The sequence below is a fragment of the Oncorhynchus nerka genome, linkage group LG5 (assembly GCF_034236695.1).
Source record: "Oncorhynchus nerka isolate Pitt River linkage group LG5, Oner_Uvic_2.0, whole genome shotgun sequence".
Taxonomy (NCBI): Eukaryota; Metazoa; Chordata; class Actinopteri; order Salmoniformes; family Salmonidae; genus Oncorhynchus; species Oncorhynchus nerka.
The window spans coordinates 21,520,711-21,542,288 of record NC_088400.1 but is presented as its reverse complement, the minus strand read 5'-3'; the positions used below and the strand labels follow the sequence as shown (position 1 = coordinate 21,542,288).

General features: G+C 42.5%; 1 protein-coding gene across 1 annotated transcript in view; it reads left to right on the top strand.

Annotated features, from left to right (window-relative positions):
* LOC115121756 (PH and SEC7 domain-containing protein 2-like) overlaps positions 1 to 21,578 on the top strand; it is a 55,426-nt gene that overhangs the window by 20,369 nt on the left and 13,479 nt on the right. The window contains exons 3-6 of the mRNA XM_065018454.1: positions 13,911 to 14,099; positions 14,817 to 14,897; positions 15,346 to 15,503; positions 20,632 to 20,690. Of these exons, the coding sequence (XP_064874526.1) occupies positions 13,911 to 14,099; positions 14,817 to 14,897; positions 15,346 to 15,503; positions 20,632 to 20,690 (487 nt within the window). The remainder of the gene's footprint in view (positions 1 to 13,910; positions 14,100 to 14,816; positions 14,898 to 15,345; positions 15,504 to 20,631; positions 20,691 to 21,578) is intronic.

The window sequence follows — 21,578 nt, the reverse complement described above, 5'->3', positions numbered from 1 at the left end:
TGGCTAGCTAGCAGTGTTGGTTACGTTACGTTGCGTAGGAGAACGACAATAGCTGGCTAACTAACCTAGAAAATCGCTCTAGACTACACAATTATCTTTGAAACAAAGACGGCTATGTAGCTAGCTATGTAGCTAGCTACGATCAAACAAATCACACCATTGGGACTGTAATGAAATGAAGTGAAAAAGTGATACTACCTGTGGAGCGACGCGGAATGCGACCGGGATGCGAAAGTTCTATTCAGTAGACGTTGGCTGGCTGTTGGCTAGCTAGGAGTGTCTCCTACGTTAAGGACGACAAAATAGCTGGCTAGCTAACCTCGGTGAATTAAGATAATCACTCTAAGACTACACACTCTAAACTACACAATTATCTTGGATACGAAGACAGCAAAGACAACTATGTAGCTATCTAATACTACACTAATCAAGTCGTTCGGTTGAGTGTGATAGTTACTACAGTGCTACGGTAGCCGGTGAACGTATGCTAGCTGCTAGGCAGATAGGAGGGCGACGAAATACAATAATAACGCAATTATCACTCTAAGACTCCACACTCTAAGCTACACAATTATCTTGGAAACGAAGACAGCAAAGACAACTATGTAGCTAGCTATGTAGCTAGCTAACACTACACTAATCAAGACGTTCAGTTGAGTGTGATAGTACTACAGTGCTACGGTAGACGGTGAACGTGTTGGACAGATAGGAGACGACGAAATACGATAATTACGCAATTATCTTTGATACAACGACGACTATGTAGCTAGCTAAGAGGAAATTGCTAAGATTAGACAAATCAGACCGTTGTACTATAATGAAATGTAATGAAATGTAATGAAAAAGTTATACAACCTGCAGACCGAAGCGCGGATGCGACCAGATCGCATCCGCGGGGAGAGAATGCACAAAAGACTTGTGATTGCAATGTAAAATGCGGCTCGCTAATGCACAATTTTTTTTTGTTTTTGCCCAGTGAGATGCTTCTGAACCTCTTCTGATCCAAGGTGGCGTAGCAGTGGGGATGTCTGCTTTGATTGTCTTGTCCCGTCCCCTGTATATATCGTTTTTCTTCGCATATATTTGTATTATTTTTTAATCTCATGTTCCATCTACGGACTGACCATGCTCTCCTGCATCCCGCCTCACCCAATGTGGTATGGATCTGCTATTTTTACACTTTTGAAGTGGAACCCCCTTCAGAAGCTAGCCAGCTAGCTAGCTAGTAGTCAGTTAGCCACTGTTAGCGGTCATCACCGTTAACGGGGACTGCCAGCCTCAGCCCGAGCAACTCCTGCCAGCCTGCACAGCGCGATATCTACCCAGAGCATATCTGACTGCTTTTCTCTACCACATCTCCGGATTCCTACCGCAAGCTCTGAACCCTTACTCTGAATCATCGCAGCTAGCTAGCTGCTATCCGAGTGGCTACTCCTGTCTAACATCTCTGTCAAGTAGCAAGCACCAGTTAGCCTGGAGCTATACTCAAACTAGACCCATCTCCCAGATAGCCCAAGAGATTCCATCAAGCAATCCCTGGGCTTTAATTACCTCTTTTGCCAATTGGCCTGAACCCGTTGCTGTGGACACGGAGCCCCGCCGATCCATCACAACTGGTCTACCGAAGTAACCGTCCGAGAGTTTTTCTGTCCCGAAGCAAGTAACAGTTAGCCTGGAGCTAGCCTCGAGCTAGGCCGTTCTCCCGGCTAGCTGAATAATTCCATCAGATAATTCCTGGGCTTCAATACCTCTTCTGCCAATTGGCCTGTACCCTTGGTTGCTGACACGGAGCTCCGCCGATCCATCACAACTGGTCTGCCGACGTAACCGTCCGAGGGGGTTTCAACAGACTCCCCCGTTGCGACGTCCCCCTGAGGCTCTTCTGCTAGCCCAGGCCTGCTAGCTGTCTGAATTGCCATGCCTCCAGCTTGCCTAGCTACTCACTGGACCCTATGATCACTCGGCTACCCATGCCTCTCCCTAATGTCAATATGCCTTGTCTATTACCATTTTGGTTAGTCATTTTTGTCTTATTTCACTGTAGAGCCTCCAGCCCTGCTCAATATGCCTTAGCTAGCCCTTATGTTCCACCCCCCACACATGCGGTGACCACACCTGGCTTAAATGGTGCCTCTAGAGACAAAGCCTCTCTCATCGTCATTCAATGCCTAGGCTTACCTACACTGTACTCACATAACCTTGTCTGTACATTATGCCTTGAATCTATTCTTCCACGCCCAGAAACCTGCTCCTTTTACTCTCTGTTCTGAATGCACTAGACGACCAGTTATTTTAGCCTTCAGCCGTACTCTTATCCTACTCCTCCTTTGTTCCTCTGGTGATGTAGAGTTTATCCCAGGCCCTGCAGCCCCCAGCATCACTCCAATTCCCCAGGCGCTCTCATTTGTTGACTTCTGTAATCTTAAAAGCATTTGTTTCATGCATGTTAACATTAGAAGCCTCCTCCCTAAGTTTGTTTTATTCACTGCTTTAGCACACTCCACCAACCCTGATGTCCTAGCTGTGTCTGAATCCTGGCTTAGGAAGGCCACCAAAAATCCTGAAATTTCCATCCCTAAACATAACATTTTCCGACAAGATAGAACTGCCAAAGGGGGCGGAGTTGCATTCTACTGCAGAGATAGCCTGCAGAGTTCTGTCATACTATCCATGTCTGTGTCCAAACAATTCAAGCTTTTACTTTTAAAAATTCACCTTTCTAGAAACAAGTCTCTCACCATTGCCACTTGTTATAGACCCCACATTGCCACTTGTTATAGACCCCAAACAGCAAGCAACACTTCAGCGAGCAGGCCTTTCAAATCGACCTGGCCGGGTATTCTGGAAGGATATTGGCCTCATTCCATCAGTAGAGGATGCCTAGTTGCTCTTCAAAAGTACTTTCCTCTCCATCTTAAATAAGCATGCCTCGTTCAAAAAATGTAGAACTAAGAACAGATATAGCCCTTGGTTCACCCCAGACTTGACTGCCCTTGACCAGCACAAAAACATCCTGTGGTGTTCTGCATTAGCATCGAATAGCCCCCTGCAATATGCAACTTTTCAGGGAAGTCAGGAACCAATATACCCAATCAGTTAGGAAAGCTGAGGCTTGCTTTTTCAAACAGAAATGTGCTTCCTGTAGCACAAATTCCCAAAAGTTTTGGGACACCTTAAAGTCCATGGAGAATAAGAGCACCTCCTCCCAGCTGCCCACTGCACTGAGGATAGGAAACACTGTCACCACCGATAAAGCTACGATAATCGATCATTTCAATAAGCATTTTTCCCACGGCTGGCCATGCTTTCCACCTGGCTACCCCTACCCTGGCCAACATCTCAGCACCCCCTGCAGCAACTTGCCCCCTTGCCCCCACCCAAATCCAGACAATCTGGACCCTCTCTTTCTAAAATTGACCGCCAAAATTGTTGCAACCACTATTACTAGCCTATTCAACCTCTCTTTTGTATCGTCTGAGATCCCCAAAGATTGGAAAGCTGTCAAGGTCATCCCCCTCTTCAAAGGGTGAGACACTCTAGGCCCAAACTGTTATAGACCTATATCCATCCTGCCCTGCCTTTCTAAAATCTTTGAAAGCCAAGTTAATAAACAGATCACCGACCATTTCAAATCCCACCATACCTTCTCCACTATGCAATCTGGTTTCCGAGCTGGTCATGGGTGCACTTCAGCCTCAACGATATCATAACCGCCATCGATAAGAGACAGTACTGTGCAGCCGTCTTCATCGACCTGGCCAAGGCTTTCGTCTCTGTCAATCACCTCATTCAATCAAATACCTAGGTGTCTGGTTAGACTGTAACCTCTCCTTCCAGACTCACATTAAAGGTAGGGATAGGGATTGGTGTCCCGCTAGCGGTTCAATTTCCGGTAAAACTGGAGGGCTCGTAATTCAAATAAATTTGAATAGTTATTATAGAGGTTAAACATTTAGGTACATATAAGTGTCTATATCGGCTGAAAGCTTAAATTCCTGTTAATCTAACTGCACTGTCCAATTTACAGTAGCTATTACATCGGAAACATGCCATGTGATTGGTTGAAGACGGCGCCCCACAACAAAATATTTTTTCCACAGGCACAGGTTTCATACATTCACATATAAAGATTAAATATTCACTTACTTTTTGAAAATCTTCCCCTGATTTGTCATCCGAAGGGTCCCAGAGATAACATATAGTGTTGTTTTGTTAGATAAAATCATTTTTTATATCCCAAAAAGTCTCTATAGTTGGTGCCATCGATTTGAGTAATCCACTCGTTCAACATGCAGAGAAAGGAATCCAAAAATCTACCCCTAAACATTGTTTCAACAAGTCAAAATACGTTTGTATTTACTCCTCAAACACCCTAAATGTAAACTATAATATATATTTCAGAAAGAGGTATGTTCAATAGGAAACCGATTTTAGCAGGTGTGCAACTTCATCATTGTACGCGATGACACGGATTTTCAAGACTGTGTTCTCATACAAAAACTTTCTTATTTGTTTTTTGAAGTTACAAGCATGAAACTTTGAATATAGACTGCTGACACCCTGTGGAAGCCATAGGAATTGCACTATTTTAGAATATGAGCTTTCTCTTGCATTTCTAAGAGGATGTTCTCACCTTTTTCTTTGGATTTTCTCCTACCATATCTATTGTGTTATATTCTCCTACATTATTTTAACATTTCTACAACCTTCAAAGTGTTTTCGTTCCAATGGTACCAATAATATGCATATCCTGGCTTCAGGGCCTGAGCTACAGGCAGTTTGCTTTGGGCATGTCATTCAGTCGGAAATGGAGAAAAAGGAGCCTGATGCCTAAGAAAAAGCATCTCCAATCCAAAATTAAATCTAGAATCGTCTTTCTATTTCGCAACAAAGCCTTCTTCACTCATGCCACCAAACATACCCTCGTATAACTGACTATCCTACCGATCCTTGACTTCGGCGATGTCATTTACAAAATAGCCCTCAACACTCTACTCAGCAAACTGGATGTAGTCTATCACAGTGCCATCCGTTTTATCCCCAAAGCCCTATATACTACTCATCACTGCGACCTGTATGCTCAAGGTTGGCTGGCCCTTACTACATATCCATCACCAAACCCACTGGCCCCAGGTCATCTATAAGTCTTTGCTCGGTAAAGCCCCGCCTTATCTCAGCTCACTGGTCACTATAGCAACACAGACCCGTAGCACGCTCTCCAGCAGGTATATTTCACTGGTCATGCCCAAAACTAACGCTACCTTTGGCCGCCTTTCCTTCCTGTTCTCTGCTGCCAATGACTGGAACTAATTGCAAAAATCTCTGAAGCTGGAGTCTTATATCTCCCTCACTATCTTTAAGCATCAGCTGTCAGAGCAGCTTACCAATCGATCACTGTACCTGTGCACAGCCAATCTGTAAATTGCACACACGACTACCTCACCCCAATATTATTACTTACTCTCTTGCTCTTTTGCACCCCAGTATCTCTACTTGCACATTCATCATCTGCACATCTATCACTCCAGTATTCATGCTAAATGTGTATTATTTATGCCGCTGGGCCTATTTTTTTGACTACCTCCCTACTCTTCTACATTTGCACACACTGTATACATTTCTATTTTTCTTTTGTGTTGTTGATTGTACGTTTGCTTATGTGTAACTCTGTGTTGTTGTTTTTGTCGCATTGCTTTGCTTTATCTTGGCCAGGTTGCAGTTGTAAATGAGAACTTGTTCTCAACTGGCCTACCTGGTTAAATAAAGGTGAAATAAAAAAATTACCTGGCAAAGGGTAGCTAACTAGAATGCAGGTGACTGGTTATCTACGGGGAAGCAAAAAATAGTAGTAGTCTGTGCGATGTGTATAATTGGAACCAGGGCAGAGCCTGTCTGCCCACACTCATCACTTGCTCCCCCTCAGCTCACCAGCTGATGTAGGCTGTGTGTGCTGGGTGTGGCTCGTCCTTCCCACTGCTGAACAGAACTGTGCTGCGCATCCGTGCTGCTAATATTAATGGTGGTTATCACTGAAAAGCTCTCAATCTCTCCAAAAACTATTGTCCAGTCCACTTAGTAGTCGGATTTTAGGTTAAGGCATTCACTCCGAAATCTTAAGGTTAGGCATTGGTTAAGGTAATGGTTCAGGTTTGGGATAGGCATAAAGCAAAAATATAAAATTCAATTTTCTATAGCTGGATTCGAATATGCAGCCTTTGGCACCAAAGGCAGATGATTACGCCCATCCGTCATCCCCCATCCACCATCCACCATCCACATCCCCATCCACCATCCCCATCCACCATCCCCATCTACCATCCACCATTCCCATCCACCATCCACCATCCACCATCCACATCCCCATCCACCATCCCCATCCACCATCCACCATCCACATCCCCATCTGCCATCCCCATCCGCCATCCCCATCTGCCATCCCCCATCCCCATCCACCATCCACCATCCCCATCCCCATGCTCATCCCCATCCACCATCCCCATCCCCATCCACCATCCACATCCAACATCCACCATCCCCATCCCCATGCTCATCCCCATCCACCATCCACATCCCCATCCACATCCAACATCCACCATCCACCATCCACCATCCCCATCCACCATCCCCATCCACCATCCCCATCCCCATCCACCATCCCCATCCCCATCCAACATCCACATCCCCATCCACCATTCCCATCCCCATCCCCATCCACCATCCACCATCCCCATCCCCATCCACCATCCCCATCCCCATCCACCATCCACCATCCCCATCCACCATCCACCATCACCATCCACCATCATCCCCATCCACCATCCACCATCCCCATCCCCATCCACCATCCCCATCCCCATCCACCATCCCCATCCCCATCCCCATCCACCATCCCCATCCACCATCCACCATCCACCATCCACCATCCACCATCCACATCCCCATCCAACATCCACCCTCCCCATCCACAACGAAACCTCCTTGAATGTAACAGTGCTCACTGTTGCCCCTAGTGGACGGTTTCAACGTAATTCCTTCTCCCCTCCCCCCTTAAAAGACCTAGATGCACTATTGTAAAGTGGCTGTTCCACTGGATGTCATAAGGTGAAAGCACCAATTTGTAAGTCGCTCTGGATAAGAGCGTCTGCTAAATGACTTAAATGTAAATGTAATCTCCCGATGTCCTCAGACATCCTGACTTGTATCACAGGTGACCAGGCTGGGAGATACTTAAAACACCCTGATGAAGACAGCTTGGCTGTCGAAACGTTGGTATTACATTTTTGCATCTGAGCTCCTAGAGTGTGTGGCTCTCTTTTATTTTCAAGTTTCTACTCCGCTAGCCAGCACCTCGTCTTAATAGGTGTGCGTTTCTTTTTCTTCTAGATACTTAAATCACACCAGATAATTTCACTGGATTATTTACATACATTTTTAGCTGCCTTTGTATTTTATGTACATGTTATACGTACATCGACTGTATCACTCGATGCCATTGACTGAGAGGACATTTATTACGTATATTTTTCTCCAGACCCTACGTCATTGATCCTCAACCAGGACAAAACAGTTGAAGACTATTGTATCCAATTGTTACTGCTCCTATGGTGTTCTTCTAGAGGTTGCAGGAGTAGATTTAACATTTGGAGTGAGAGCTCATAAATATGTCATAAACGTTCAACCCAGATTCCAAAGTATTCCTTTTGGAGGTTGCTTTGCAATCGTTTGACGTCATGATTGAGTTCACGGGCCTATGATGCCTGCTAGAAAGGAATGCTGTTGTCAGTGAAATGTTAGAATGTGGTGGCCATTTGAGAAGTCAGATAGAGCTGGAGCTGAAACTCTGTGAGACCAGACTGCCTTATATAAACACTTTCTTCACTAGAATCCTTGTCAGTGACTTGCATCACAATGTTGATGACAACATCCTGTTTCCTGCTAGCTTAGTGATCAGGGCCTATTGTGGTCCTGTCACATCATGGCTGTCGAGCTTTCAATGGCTGTCTATAAGGTCTAGTCTAGATAAGGGTCCCAGGTGCCTATTCTCTTCTCTTTGTCCTACCTTATCGGTCTCTCTATCCCCCACCTCCCTCTCTCCTCTCCTCTGTCTGTTTGTCCTCCCCTTGTCACTTTATTTTTGTCTCCACGATTCCTCAAGATTAGAAGGGGGAAGGAGGAATTTAAAAACAGAGGGAGGAGGTATTGATGTGTCAGAGTAGATGATTAATATCTGCCACTGTGTGTGTGTGTGTGTGTGTGTGTGTGTGTGTGTGTGTGTGTGTGTGTGTGAGTGTGTGTGTGCCAGTTATCTATACCTATCACAATGCCACCAGTCCACGTCTTCTTCTGCTTTTGGAGGGTGAGTCAGAGATGGTTGGCAACACAATACACAACACTAGGGCCAAATACAGTGCATTCAGAAAGTATTATTTTTCCATATTTTGTTCGGTTACAGAAATATTCTAAAATCGATTTAATTAATTTGTTTTCCTCATCAATCTACCTATAATGCCCCATAATGACATCACAATACCCCATAATAACAAAGTGAAAACAGGTTGTTAGAAATACTGAAAAACTGAAATACCTTATTTACATAAGTATTCAGACCCTTTGCTATGAAACTCCAAACTGAGCTCTGGTGCATTGTGTTTCCATTGATCGTCCTTGAGATGTTTCTACAACTTGATTGGAGTCCATCTGTGGTAAATTCAATTGATTGCACATGATTTGGAAAGGCACACACCTGTCTATATAAGGTCCCACAGTTGACAGTGCTTGTCAGAGCAAAAACCAAGCTATAGGCCTTTGTGGTAGATAGGCAAGACGGAAGCCACTCCTCAGTAAAAGGCACATGACAGCCTGCTTGGAATTTGCCAAAAAGGCACCTAAACGAACCTAAGACCATGATAAACAAGATTCTCTGGTCTGATCAAACCAAGATTGAAATCTTTGGCCTGAATACCAAGCGTCACATCTGGAGGAAACCAGGCACCGCTCATCACCTGGCCAATACCATCCCTACGAGGAAGCATAGTGGTTGCAGCAGCATGCTGTGGGGATGTTTTTCAGCAGCAGGGGCTGGGAGACTAGTCAGGATCGAGGGAAAGATGAATGGAGCAAGGTACATACAGATCATTGATGAAAATCTGCTCCGGAGCACTCAGGAACTCAGACTGGGGTTACGGTTCACCTTCCATAAGGACAACAAACCTAAGCACACAGCAGGAGTGGCTTCGGGACAAGTCTCTGAATGTCCTTGAGTGGCCCAGCCAGAGCCCAGACTTAAACCTGGTCGAACACCTCTGGAGAGTCCTGAAAATAGCTGTGCAGTGACACTCCCATTCCAACCCGACAGAGCTTGAGAGGATCTGCAGAAAAGAATGGGAGAAACTTCCCAAATACAGGTGTGCCAAGTTTGTAGCGTCATACCCAAGAAGATTCAAGGCTGTAATTGCTGCCAAAGGTGCTTCAACAAAGTACTGAGAAAGGGTCTGAATACTTATGCAAATGTATAATTTTAGTTTTCATTTCATTTGATAAATGTGCAATCATTTCTAAAAAAAAACTGTTTTTGCTTTGTCATTATGGGATATTGTACGTAGATTGATCAGGGAAAAAAAGATTCAATTAATTTTTGAATAAAGCTGTAAAAACAAAATGTAGAAAAAGTCAAGTGGTCTGAATATTTTCCGAATGCACTGTAGAGAGAAATTATCATAGCTGTAGGGTAGAAGTGGACCTGCCTTTGAATATGATCATATGACACATTTTTAGAATATGACTGATATTTTGAAGAGTTATGTTAACAATGTGGTTTCTGGGCCTTTAGGCCAAGAGAAAACAGGCTTTTCTTTGCATCACAACATAGCAACCGTTGGAAAAGACCAGGGAGGGAGTGGCGTAATGGGTTATGCACAGACCTGAATTATCATCGAAGTGAGTGTGTACTAACAAGATTTAGGAACATAATTCGGTAGATTGTGTGGTCTGTCGCTCCGCCCCTCACATTCTTTTTTGAGGGAGACTTCCAAGAACCTTCAAGGGAACAATCTAATATCCATTCACACTGTGTAGGCTACAAACACTATAGTTAGATAAGTATGTGCTCTTAAACCGCGTAATAACCATGCAGTGCTTCGAGTCCCGTTTGTGTCGGAAAAGACTGACGAAAATCTGATTGTTTAAGCCTCTGGGTAAATATCGCCAAAGACTAATGCCGGATTTTATCCAACACCGCTGGATGATGTCGTGCGCTCATTGACACTGATTCCCATCCTCGAACGCGGGAGAGAAAATGTGGAAAGAGGAATATGACTGTCATTTCGACTTGCTTCTCGAACTTCTGTAAGTATTTTTTTATGGTTTCGCCCACAGATAAGTTGTTCTAAAGTTTCTTGTGTCAGTCAGACTCAGAATAAACGGGAGTGTGTGCTGTATTTGCAATTACAATATTGAGCCGAACAGTTTTGACAGCCGTTGCAAATCAACTAAAGCATGGATTTGCCACTAAACAGTTTAATAACACTTTCATGAAAAATGTGGCTACTTGAAGTATAATTGCCATACGTTTGAGAATAGCCAATTGACTATGCCGTATAAAAAAAACGTTACAATGAATTATTTGTATGGTTCGAACTTTGGTCAGTTTATAATGGGTTTGTAACGCGGATGAACACATTTGAACCATCTCTGTTGACCCAATACATTTGAACCATCTCACATTTGAACCATCTCTGTTGACCCAATACATTTGAACCATCTCTGTTGACCTTGCTACATATTGCTCACTCTCGTGGGAGACTGGCAACAACGTTGTTCAACATGCCCCTAGGAATGAACAAGCAGCTGTTTCCTTTTTTAAAAAGTGACTATAATTCCTATGCCTTTATCAGTTATTGTCACAGCAGTATACTGTAGTGTCACGGCAGTATACTGTATTGTCACGGCAGTATACTGTATTGTCACAGCAGTATACTGTATTGTCACGGCAATATACTGTAGTGTCACAGCAGTATACTGTATTGTCACGGCAATATACTGTAGTGTCACGGCAGTATACTGTATTGTCACGGCAGTATACTGTAGTGTCACGGCAGTATACTGTATTGTCACTGCAATATACTGTAGTGTCACGGCAATATACTGTAGTGTCACAGCAGTATACTGTATTGTCACGGCAATATACTGTATTGTCACTGCAGTATACTGTATTGTCACGGCAGTATACTGTATTGTCACGGCAATATACTGTATTGTCACGGCAGTATACTGTATTGTCACGGCAATATACTGTATTGTCACGGCAGTATACTGTAGTGTCACGGCAGTATACTGTATTGTCACGGCAATATACTGTAGTGTCACGGCAGTATACTGTATTGTCACGGCAATATACTGTAGTGTCACGGCAGTATACTGTATTGTCACGGCAATATACTGTATTGTCACGGCAGTATACTGTTGTGACACTACAGTATATTGCCGTGACAATATAGTATACTTCGTGACACTACAGTATACTTCCGGGACACTACAGTATACTGCCGTGACAATACAGTATATTGCCGTGACAATATACTGTATTGTCACGGCAGTATACTGTAGTGTCACGGCAGTATACTGTATTGTCACGGCAATATACTGTAGTGTCACGGCAATATACTGTATTGTCACGGCAATATACTGTATTGTCACGGCAGTATACTGTAGTGTCCCGGAAGTATACTGTAGTGTCACGAAGTATACTATATTGTCACGGCAATATACTGTAGTGTCACGAAGTATACTATATTGTCACGGCAATATACTGTAGTGTCCCGGCAGAATTGTCACTGCAGTATACTGTATTGTCACGGCAGTATACTGTAGTGCAGCATCAGTGAATGCTGTGTTATTTTAGAAGTGTTGTGTTGGGGTTTGAATAACAGAATGAGACTGAGGGGGCAGTAGGTTATGAATGATCCAGTGGTGTATTAGACTAGTGTTGTGTTGGACAGACAGACAGACAGACAGACAGACAGACAGACAGACAGACAGACAGACAGACAGACAGACAGACAGACAGACAGACAGACAGACAGACAGACAGACAGACAGACAGACAGACAGACAGACAGAAACATACACAGACAGACAGAAACACACACAGACACAGCCCTCATGCCCTTCACCCGACACACCCTTGCTGGTCTAGGTATGGATGGCACAAAGCACAACTGAGAGAGAGATTACTTTGTGAGTCACAGACATGCTGTCTCATGCTCTAAGTATGAGCTCACACACAGACACACACAGACACACACACACACACACACACCGATTATCTTTTAAATTAGCTTACTATTCAGGGGAAATCTACTCATGACTTCTCAAATGCATAATAGTTACAATGAAAGGTACATGGAACTGTACAGTAGTTCACTTAATCCAAGATAAAGATCAAGGGTCAAAATCCATATTGAATGCCAGTGGCTGTGAGTCAGTGTCTTTGTTCTAAATGGCCCTGGTCAAAAGTACTATAGGGAATACGGTTCAATTTAGGACTGTGTGTTGTGCAGTTGATGGACATTGTATGTCTTCACTGCCGTGACTCCCAGGCTGGCACGAGTTGTTCATTATTCAGGAGATCAACAATTTTCTTGTGAACAGAAATGTGGTTAGGATTAGGCATGGTGGCCAACGTGGAGAGTAGCCTAGGGAAATGCATCTGTAAGACATGAAGATTTAAAAAAACACGTTTGTTGTAGCCTAGGGGCAGGTTTGGACATCTTTTGGCGATAGTGTGAGGCTTGTGCTCATTGCATGCTGTTGCCTAGTTGAGGGTTGTGGGTAATTGTGATGTAGGCGACATCAACCTGGGAAGGGCAGTAATTGCACATGCATGTGAAAGATAATGATGAATAGAATGGCAATTATTTTGTTGATAGCACCTCGCCTGTCTTAAGCTGGGGGAAGAAGAGTACATCTTCCTTGTACAGAGGGAGGTATGAGTACCTAGTCTCCTTTGGGGATAGTTCCATCCTTGTGCGAGGCTTGTGCTCAAGGCACGTTGTTGCCTGCAGTGAGGATTGTGGGTAATTGTGAGGTAGGAGACATCAACCTAGGAGGGGTAGTATTTGTGCCTGTCATCTCTCCTCCTAGGACATCGGGTTCCGCCGCCCGTTGTGTCCACGGCAACCGACACATTACCGTGCGAAGGCGTATTGAATGTAGGAATGAATGAAGTCGATCTAATTAGATTATGCAGAACAATCCGGATCGTTTATAGAGAGAATGTTGACAATATCAAAGAGACACTTAAAATGATAGGGTCGACCAGCACACCTGGTCTGGTATTGAGGCCTTTGACGTTTGTTTTTACTACTATTTCAGGACTGTTTGTTTAGGATGTTTTATGTGTTTTTGGTTAGAGGGATACAGAGATATAAGGACTCTGTCTCAGATATTCTATCTTTATGTGTCTTCAGGGGATTTTTATTATTGAATCAGGGTTATATGAGAAAAATCATATCTAATTTGCCATGTAACTTTCGTGTTGATAAAATATCACACATTTCGTATATTTATTATCGTATCTATTTGTTTATTCTTGTCTAATGAAATGGACAGGTTTTTCTTTAGAGGACATTATGTCATTAAGGGTCTTGAAATGGGAGTTTATATCATCATAACATTCTATATTTTCATCTTCATGACTGCCAGTCAGTGGTCCTGCTAGGGCACTGTTCTGTGAGGCAGGTAGGTGCCATACTATCAGCTCACTAAGGCTGTCATGTTGGTAGGTCCACAGAGATCTGTCTGTGTGTGTTGTGTTCTTAACAATGTCAACCTCACATGTTGCAAGGTCCACAGTTATCAAGTGGAGAGTGTCTGTCCTAATCTCTGAATGTCCCTGTGTGCGTCCTCCTCAGTGATACCAGCGTCACTGACGTGCTGTTGGACTCAGAGCCGAGCGGTCTGGAGCAGCTGGAGAGAGGCAGCACGGACACCCTGGCCAACGGTTGCCGTGCCGAATGTAACGCCGCCAAACGCCTTGCCAAGCGCCTGTTCTACCTGGAGGGCTTCAAACGCTGCGATGTGGCACGCCACCTGGGAAAGAAGTGGGGTTTCAGGCATACACCCCCCCCCCCCCAAGACCACACACACACGCACAAGACCAAACACACACAAGACCAAACACACACAAAACCACACACACAAGATCAAACACACACAAGACCAAACACACACAAAACCACACACACAAGATCAAACACACACTATACCACACACACACAACATCAAACACACACAAGACCAAACACACACAAAACCACACACACAAGATCAAACACACACTATACCACACACACACAACATCAAACACACACAAGACCAAACACACACAAAACCACACACACAAGATCAAACACACACAAGACCAAACACACACAAAACCACACACACAAGATCAAACACACACAAGACCACACACACACAAGACTACACACACACACACACACACACACACACACACACACACACACACACACACACACACACACAGTTATTCAGTTAGTCACTGATACACATGCATGTCTCACAGTGTTTATATTGTATTTTGTATCATCTTGAACTTCATATTGATCTTTCTCTCTCGCTCTCTCTCTCTCTCTCTCTCTCTCTTTCTCTCTTTCTCTCTCTCTCTCTCTCTCTCTCTCTCTCTTTCTCTTTCTCTCTCTCTTTCTATCGCTCCCCGTCCCTCCCGTCTCTTTCCTCCTCTCTCTCTCTCTCTCTCTCTCCCTCCCCCATCCCTTCTCTCTCTGTCCATCATGCAGTAATGAGTTCAGCCAGCTGGTGGCGTCAGAGTACCTCAGCTTCTTTGACTTCTCTGGTCTGTCATTGGACAAGGCCCTGAGGTAAGCCCAGTCAGCACTATTCTCACATCACTGCTCACAACACATTAGCCTAATACTGATTTCTCTGAGTATAGAGCTGTAGTGTGCCTCTATTTTGCTGTACAGTCAACTGTCACCTCCTGGAATACAGTATGCCATGATTTGGGGCTGTCTTGAATGCATGATATCATGCAGATATCCAGAGTAAATGAACATGTTTGTATTGGGAGTGGTGAACCACACTTACACTGAGTTTACACTGAATGAATGTGCACTGCATTGTATTGTACTAATCTACTTTAGCCTCACTCATACGACGCCATTATCGATTTCAAAAATAAATGTGAGTAAGCCTAGAAATGGAGACTGTAGCGTATGGCCTACATCACTGTACGGACAGATACACTCTGCATTCTAGCCTGAAAACAATACTGCCTTCTCACTCGTTGGTCTTTGACCTAATTCTCAGGAACTTCCTGAAAGCCTTTCCTCTGATGGGGGAGACCCAGGAGAGAGAAAGGATCCTGGTCCACTTCTCTAAGAGGTTCTGTGTCTGCAACCCCACAGCCCTCGCCCCCGAAGGAAAGGACATATCCGAACGGAATGATAATGATGAAGAAGATGATGGTGATGATGATTATAATTAGGGTGTTGGGGAGGCTTGTGAAGACTATGATGAGGATGAAAATGAAGACTGTCTTGGACATTCTACACAGGAACACTCAAAGTCAATATTTTATGAATCATTCTTTATTATCAGCACACTGGAGAGGTTCCAACCAACTCAATGCACCAAGTACACATGTCGATCAGGAACTCTCCCGGGGCAGTCCTGTTAGTTAGTTCACTTATATACTGCAGACAAGTTATATTTGCATGATATAGCTTATTCATCATTCATAATGAATTCATCATTAACGTTTGCTTCATTCATGTGACCGACCAATACTGGTTCATACCAGTACCTCACGAGACTTCTCTCTAAACTGAGACCTTGAAACTGAGATATCTTTCGTTCTCAAAACAAGGGTCTGGGCGTACTGCCAAATTGCACATACTGATAGTGAAGATTCATTCAATCAATCACTTGCGTGAACACAGTAATTGGTTGTTAGAAGAGCACAAACATAAAATTTTCCATCACAAGACGATAACAGCTTGCCTTGAATGAATAACCAGTGCCGGGTCTTGCCACTAAGCGACATAAGAATATGCTTAGGGACTCATGGCCGCTAGGGGGCCCAGACCCCCATTCCTTTTTTTAGAAAGTCAGGACAGTAAAACTCACAAGGTGCAATTTAAACATTTGGTAGTGCATAAGCAGTTTTTTTCTTGTTATCTCAGTCACTGACAGTCACTCAATTATCCCATGTCAGTTTTATAGATTACTTGGTAAATTAGTCTAGCCAGCTATCTAAACCTTGTAGTTATCATTGCCCAATTACTGACCGGTATGCAAGGCACGTGGCCCTGACTTCCAGGGGGTCCCAATGAACTTTGTTGGTCACGCTCACTCAGATAGCATATTAACACGGCATACAGTGCCTTCATAAGGTATTCACACCCCTTTACTTTTTCCACATTTTGTTGTGTTACAAAGTGAGATTAAAATGGATCTATACAAAATACTCTGTGGAAGACAAATTCAAAAATTTGTAACAAAAAATATGAAAAATAATACACTAATATATCTTGATTAGATAAGTATTCAACCCCCTGAGTCAGTACATGTTGGCATGAACCTTTGGCAGCGATTACAGCTGTGAGTCTTTCTGGATAAGTCTCTTAAAACTTGTTAGGGAAGTGCTCCCGCTGTGGGGATCAAATCAGCGGAAATTTCAAGTTTTTGATAAAACTCAAACTTTCATTAATACACACATACAAGGTACTGAATTAAAGCTACACTCGTTGTGAATCTATCCACCAAGTCAGATTTGTAAAATGCTTTTCGGCAAAAGCATGAGAAGCTATTATCTGATAGCATGTATCCCCCAGAATACAGCAACGTCACCTAACGACAGATTTTGCGATAGCCGGGGGCTACTCAAACGCAGAAATAAAATATAAAACATTCATTACGTTTGACGAGCTTCTTTCTTGGCACTCCTAGATGTCCCATAAACATCATTTTGGGTCTTTTTCCGATTAAATCGGTCCATATATAGCCTAGATATCGATCTATGAATACTGTGTGAACAACGGAAAAAAATAGCTTTTTCTAACGTAACGTCATTTTTTAAAATTAAAAAAGTTGACGATAAACTTTCACAAAACACTTCGAAATACTTTTGTAATGCAACTTTAGGTATTAGTACACGTTAATAAGCGATAAAATTCATCAGGAGGCGATGTAAATTCTATAGGTGTCCGTCTCGAAAAAATGTCTGGAGAAATCTCAACCAAAACATCCGGTCGGAGACCGGAGGGAATCGGTTCCCTTGTGTCGGTTTGACCAAGAATCAAAGCCGAATCAAATGACAAGACTCTAGACATCGTGTGGAAGCTGTAGGTACTGCAACCTCGGCCTCATTTAATCCGGTTCACTTTGAACAATTCCTGGAAGTAGCGCATGGATATTTATTTCCATTTTCAGTGATCAGATTTTCCTGCACTTTTCGATGAAACGCACGTTCTGTTATAGTCACAGCCGTGATTTAACCAGTTTTAGAAACGTCTGAGTGTTTTCTATCCACACATACTAATCATATGCATATACTATATTCCTGGCATGAATAGCAGGGCGCAGAAATGTTGCGCGATTTTTAACAAAAAGCTGCGAACATTTTAAGAGAAGTGCACATCTGGATTGTACATTATTTGCAAATTATTCTTTTTTTAAATTCTTCAAGCTCTGCCAAGTTGGATGTTGATCATTGCTAGACAGCCATTTACAATTCTTTCTCAGAAATCCAAGCCAATTTATGTCAAAACTGTAACTAGGACATTCAATGTTGTCTTGGTAAGCAACTCCAGTGTATATTTGGCCTGGTATTTTTGGTTATTGTCCTGCTGAAAGGTGAATTTTCCTGTTAGAATGCAGACTAAACCAGGTTTTCCTCTAGGATTTTGCCTGTGCTTCCCTCTATTCTGTTTCTTTTCATCAAAAAAACACCCTAGTCATTGCTGATGACAAGCATACCCATAACATGATGTAGCCACCACCATGCTTGAAAATATGAAGAGTGGTACTTAGTGATGTGTTGTGTTAGATTTTCCCCCAAACATAACGCTTTGTATTCAGGACAAAAAGTAGATTTCTTTGCCACATTCTTTGCAGTTTTACTTTAGTGCCTTGTTGCAAACAGGATGCGTGTTTTGGAATATTTTTTATTCTGTACAGGCTTCCTTTTTTCACTCTGTCAATTAGGTTAGTATTGTGGAGTAACTACAATGTTGTTGATCCATTCTCAGTTTTCTCCTATCACTGCTATTAAACTCTAACTATTTTAAAGTCACCATTGGCCCCATGGTGAAATTCCTGAGCAGTTTCCTTCTTCTCTGGCAACTTAGTTAGGAAGGACGCATGAATCTTATTTGTGACTATGTTTATTGATACACCATCTAAAGTGTAATTAATAACTTCACCATACTCAAATCGATATGTCTGCTTTTAATTGTTATTTATTTACCCATCTACCAATAGGTGTGAGGCATTGGAAACCCCCTGGTCTTTGTGGTTGAATTTGTGTTTGAAACTCACTGCTCGACTGCGGGACATTACAAATAATTATATGTGTGAGGTACAGAGAAGAGGTAGTCATTAAAAAATCATGTTAAACACAATTATTGCGCACAGAGTGAGTCCATGCAACTTAATATGTGACTTTTTAAGAAAAGTTTTACTTTTGATCTTATTTAGGCCATAACAAAAGGGTTGAATACTTATTCACTCAAGACATTTCAACTTTTCATTTTTAATTAATTCAACTTTTTTTCCCCAATAACATAATTCCGCTTTGACATTGTGGGGTATTGTGTGTGACAAAAAAATCTAAATTGAATCTATTTGAAATTCAGGCTGTAACACAACAAAATGTGGAAAAAGTTAAGGGATGTGAATACTTTCTGAATGCATTGTAAGTCATGGCAAAATGTGTGGAATTATCTATGAAACTGAAAAAGATTCTCTCCATCCCATGGCAAAATGTGTGGAATTAGCTATGAAACTGAAAAAGATTCTCTCCATCCCATGGCAAAATGTGTGGAATTAGCTATGAAACTGAAAAAGATTCTCTCCATCCCATGGCAAAATGTGTGGAATTAGCTATGAAACTGAAAAAGATTCTCTCCATCCCATGGCAAAATGTGTGGAATTATCTGTGAAACTGAAAAAGATTCTCTCCATCCCATGGCAAAATGTGTGGAATTAGCTATGAAACTGAAAAAGATTCTCTCCATCCCATGGCAAAATGTGTGGAATTATCTATTAAACTGAAAAAGATTCTCTCCATCCCATGGCAAAATGTGTGGAATTAGCTATGAAACTGAAAAAGATTCTCTCCATCCCATTGCAAAATGTGTAGAATGGCAGGAAATTAGCTTTAGAATAGAGTTTTAGTTCCGCCCAATGACAAAGTGAGCAGAATAGCATTAAATTAATTTTAAAACTACAGAATGTTCTGTCTGCACCATGGCAAAGTGAGCAGAATAGCATTAAATGAGTTTTAAAACTACAGAATGTTCTGTCTGCACCATGGCAAAGTGAGCAGAATAGCATTAAATTAATTTTAAAACTACAGAATGTTCTCTCTGCACCATGGCAAAGTGAGCAGAAAAGCATTAAATGAGTTTTAAAACTACAGAATGTTCTGTCTGCACCATGGCAAAGTGAGCAGAATAGCATTAAATTAATTTTAAAACTACAGAATGTTCTCTCTGCACCATGGCAAAGTGAGCAGAAAAGCATTAAATTAATTTTAAAACTACAGAATGTTCTCTCTGCACCATGGCAAAGTGAGCAGAATAGCATTAAATTAATTTTAAAACTACAGAATGTTCTCTCTGCCCCATGGCAAAGTGAGCAGAATAGCATTACATTAATTTTAAAACTACAGAATGTTCTCTCTGCACCATGGCAAAGTGAGCAGAATAGCATTAAATTAGTTTTAAAACTACAGAATGTTCTGTCTGCCCAATGACAAAGTGAGCAGAATAGCATTAAATTAGTTTTAAAACGACAGAATGTTCTCTCTGCCCCATGGCAAAGTGAGCAGAATAGCATTAAATTAATTTTAAAACTACAGAATGTTCTGTCTGCACCATGGCAAAGTGAGCAGAATCACATTAAATGAGTTTTAAAACTACAGAATGTTCTGTCTGCCCCATGGCAAAGTGAGCAGAATAGCATTAAATGAGTCTTAAAACTACAGAATGTTTAGCTATAAATTAGCTATACATTTTAAATCGTTTCTCACCATCCCATGGGAAAATGTGTAGAATTGTCAAAACTGTGCTTTAAAACTGCAATGATTTCTCTACGCCCCATGGCAAAATGTGTAGAATTGCAGGACATTAACATTAGAGCTGCTCATTTTACTCTTCGTCATCAAGAGGTAGGCCACTAAAAGGTTTTGCCCCTGAGGTGGAGCTGCCCCAACTAGATTCTCCCAAAAAACATTTTAAAAACATGACATTTCTTACATTCACATTTTGAATGGCATATTATAAAGTATTATGCCAGGTATTGTTGAGACTTCAAAATATAAGCTCATGACATTTAGATAACAATCAAAAACACGTTTTCTTCTTCCAACAGACGGAGCCCATACGTTAACCTGCGCCCTAATGCTGCTCAACACTGATCTACATGGACACGTATGTACAGCTCTGTTATCAAACCTACAGTCTGTGGAGATGGATGGAAATCAATGTAAAGGCAGGATCCCTCCTACTGCAGTCGACTCATTGTATTTATATTTTTAGCTTGGCTGTCTTTAAGAATAACCCCCCCCCCCCCTTAAGCCAGGCAACACCTGTTTACAAATGATGTGCTGCATCAACATAGCTCCTCTCTCTCTCTCTCTCTCTCTCTCTCTCTCTCTCTTCTGTCCTCTGTCCTACTTTTTTGCCTCTTTCTGTCTCCTGCCTCCTCTTTCTGTCTTCTGACGCCTCTTTCTGTCTTCTGACTCCTCTTTCTGTCTCCTGCCTCCTCTTTCTGTCTCCTGACTCCTCTTTCCGTCTCCTGACTCCTCTTTCTGTCTTCTGACTCCTCTTTCTGTCTCCTGCCTCCTCTTTCTGTCTCCTGACTCCTCTTTCTGTCTTCTGACTCCTCTTTCTGTCTCCTGCCTCCTCTTTCTGTCTCCTGACTCCTCTTTCTGTCTTCTGACTCCTCTTTCTGTCTCCTGCCTCCTCTTTCTGTCTCCTGACTCCTCTTTCTGTCTTCTGACTCCTCTTTCTGTCTCCTGCCTCCTCTTTCTGTCTCCTTCTGCCTCCTCTTTCTGTCTCCTACTACTAAATACCACAGTATACTAACTCTTAGCCAGTGTTTAACATGCGCTCTCACAATCTTCCCCTCTCTCTTTCCTTTCTTCTCCTCTCCTCTCATATCCTCCTGCATTCTGTCTGTCCTTTGTGTGACCTCTGTGTATCCTCTGGTTGTCCTGCTCCGTAGGTGGTAAGTCGTTTTTAGCACTAACCTCTTCTGTGTCTCTCCATGTACAGTATACAGTATATCTGTGGCTGTAATGTAACCAATCAACACAT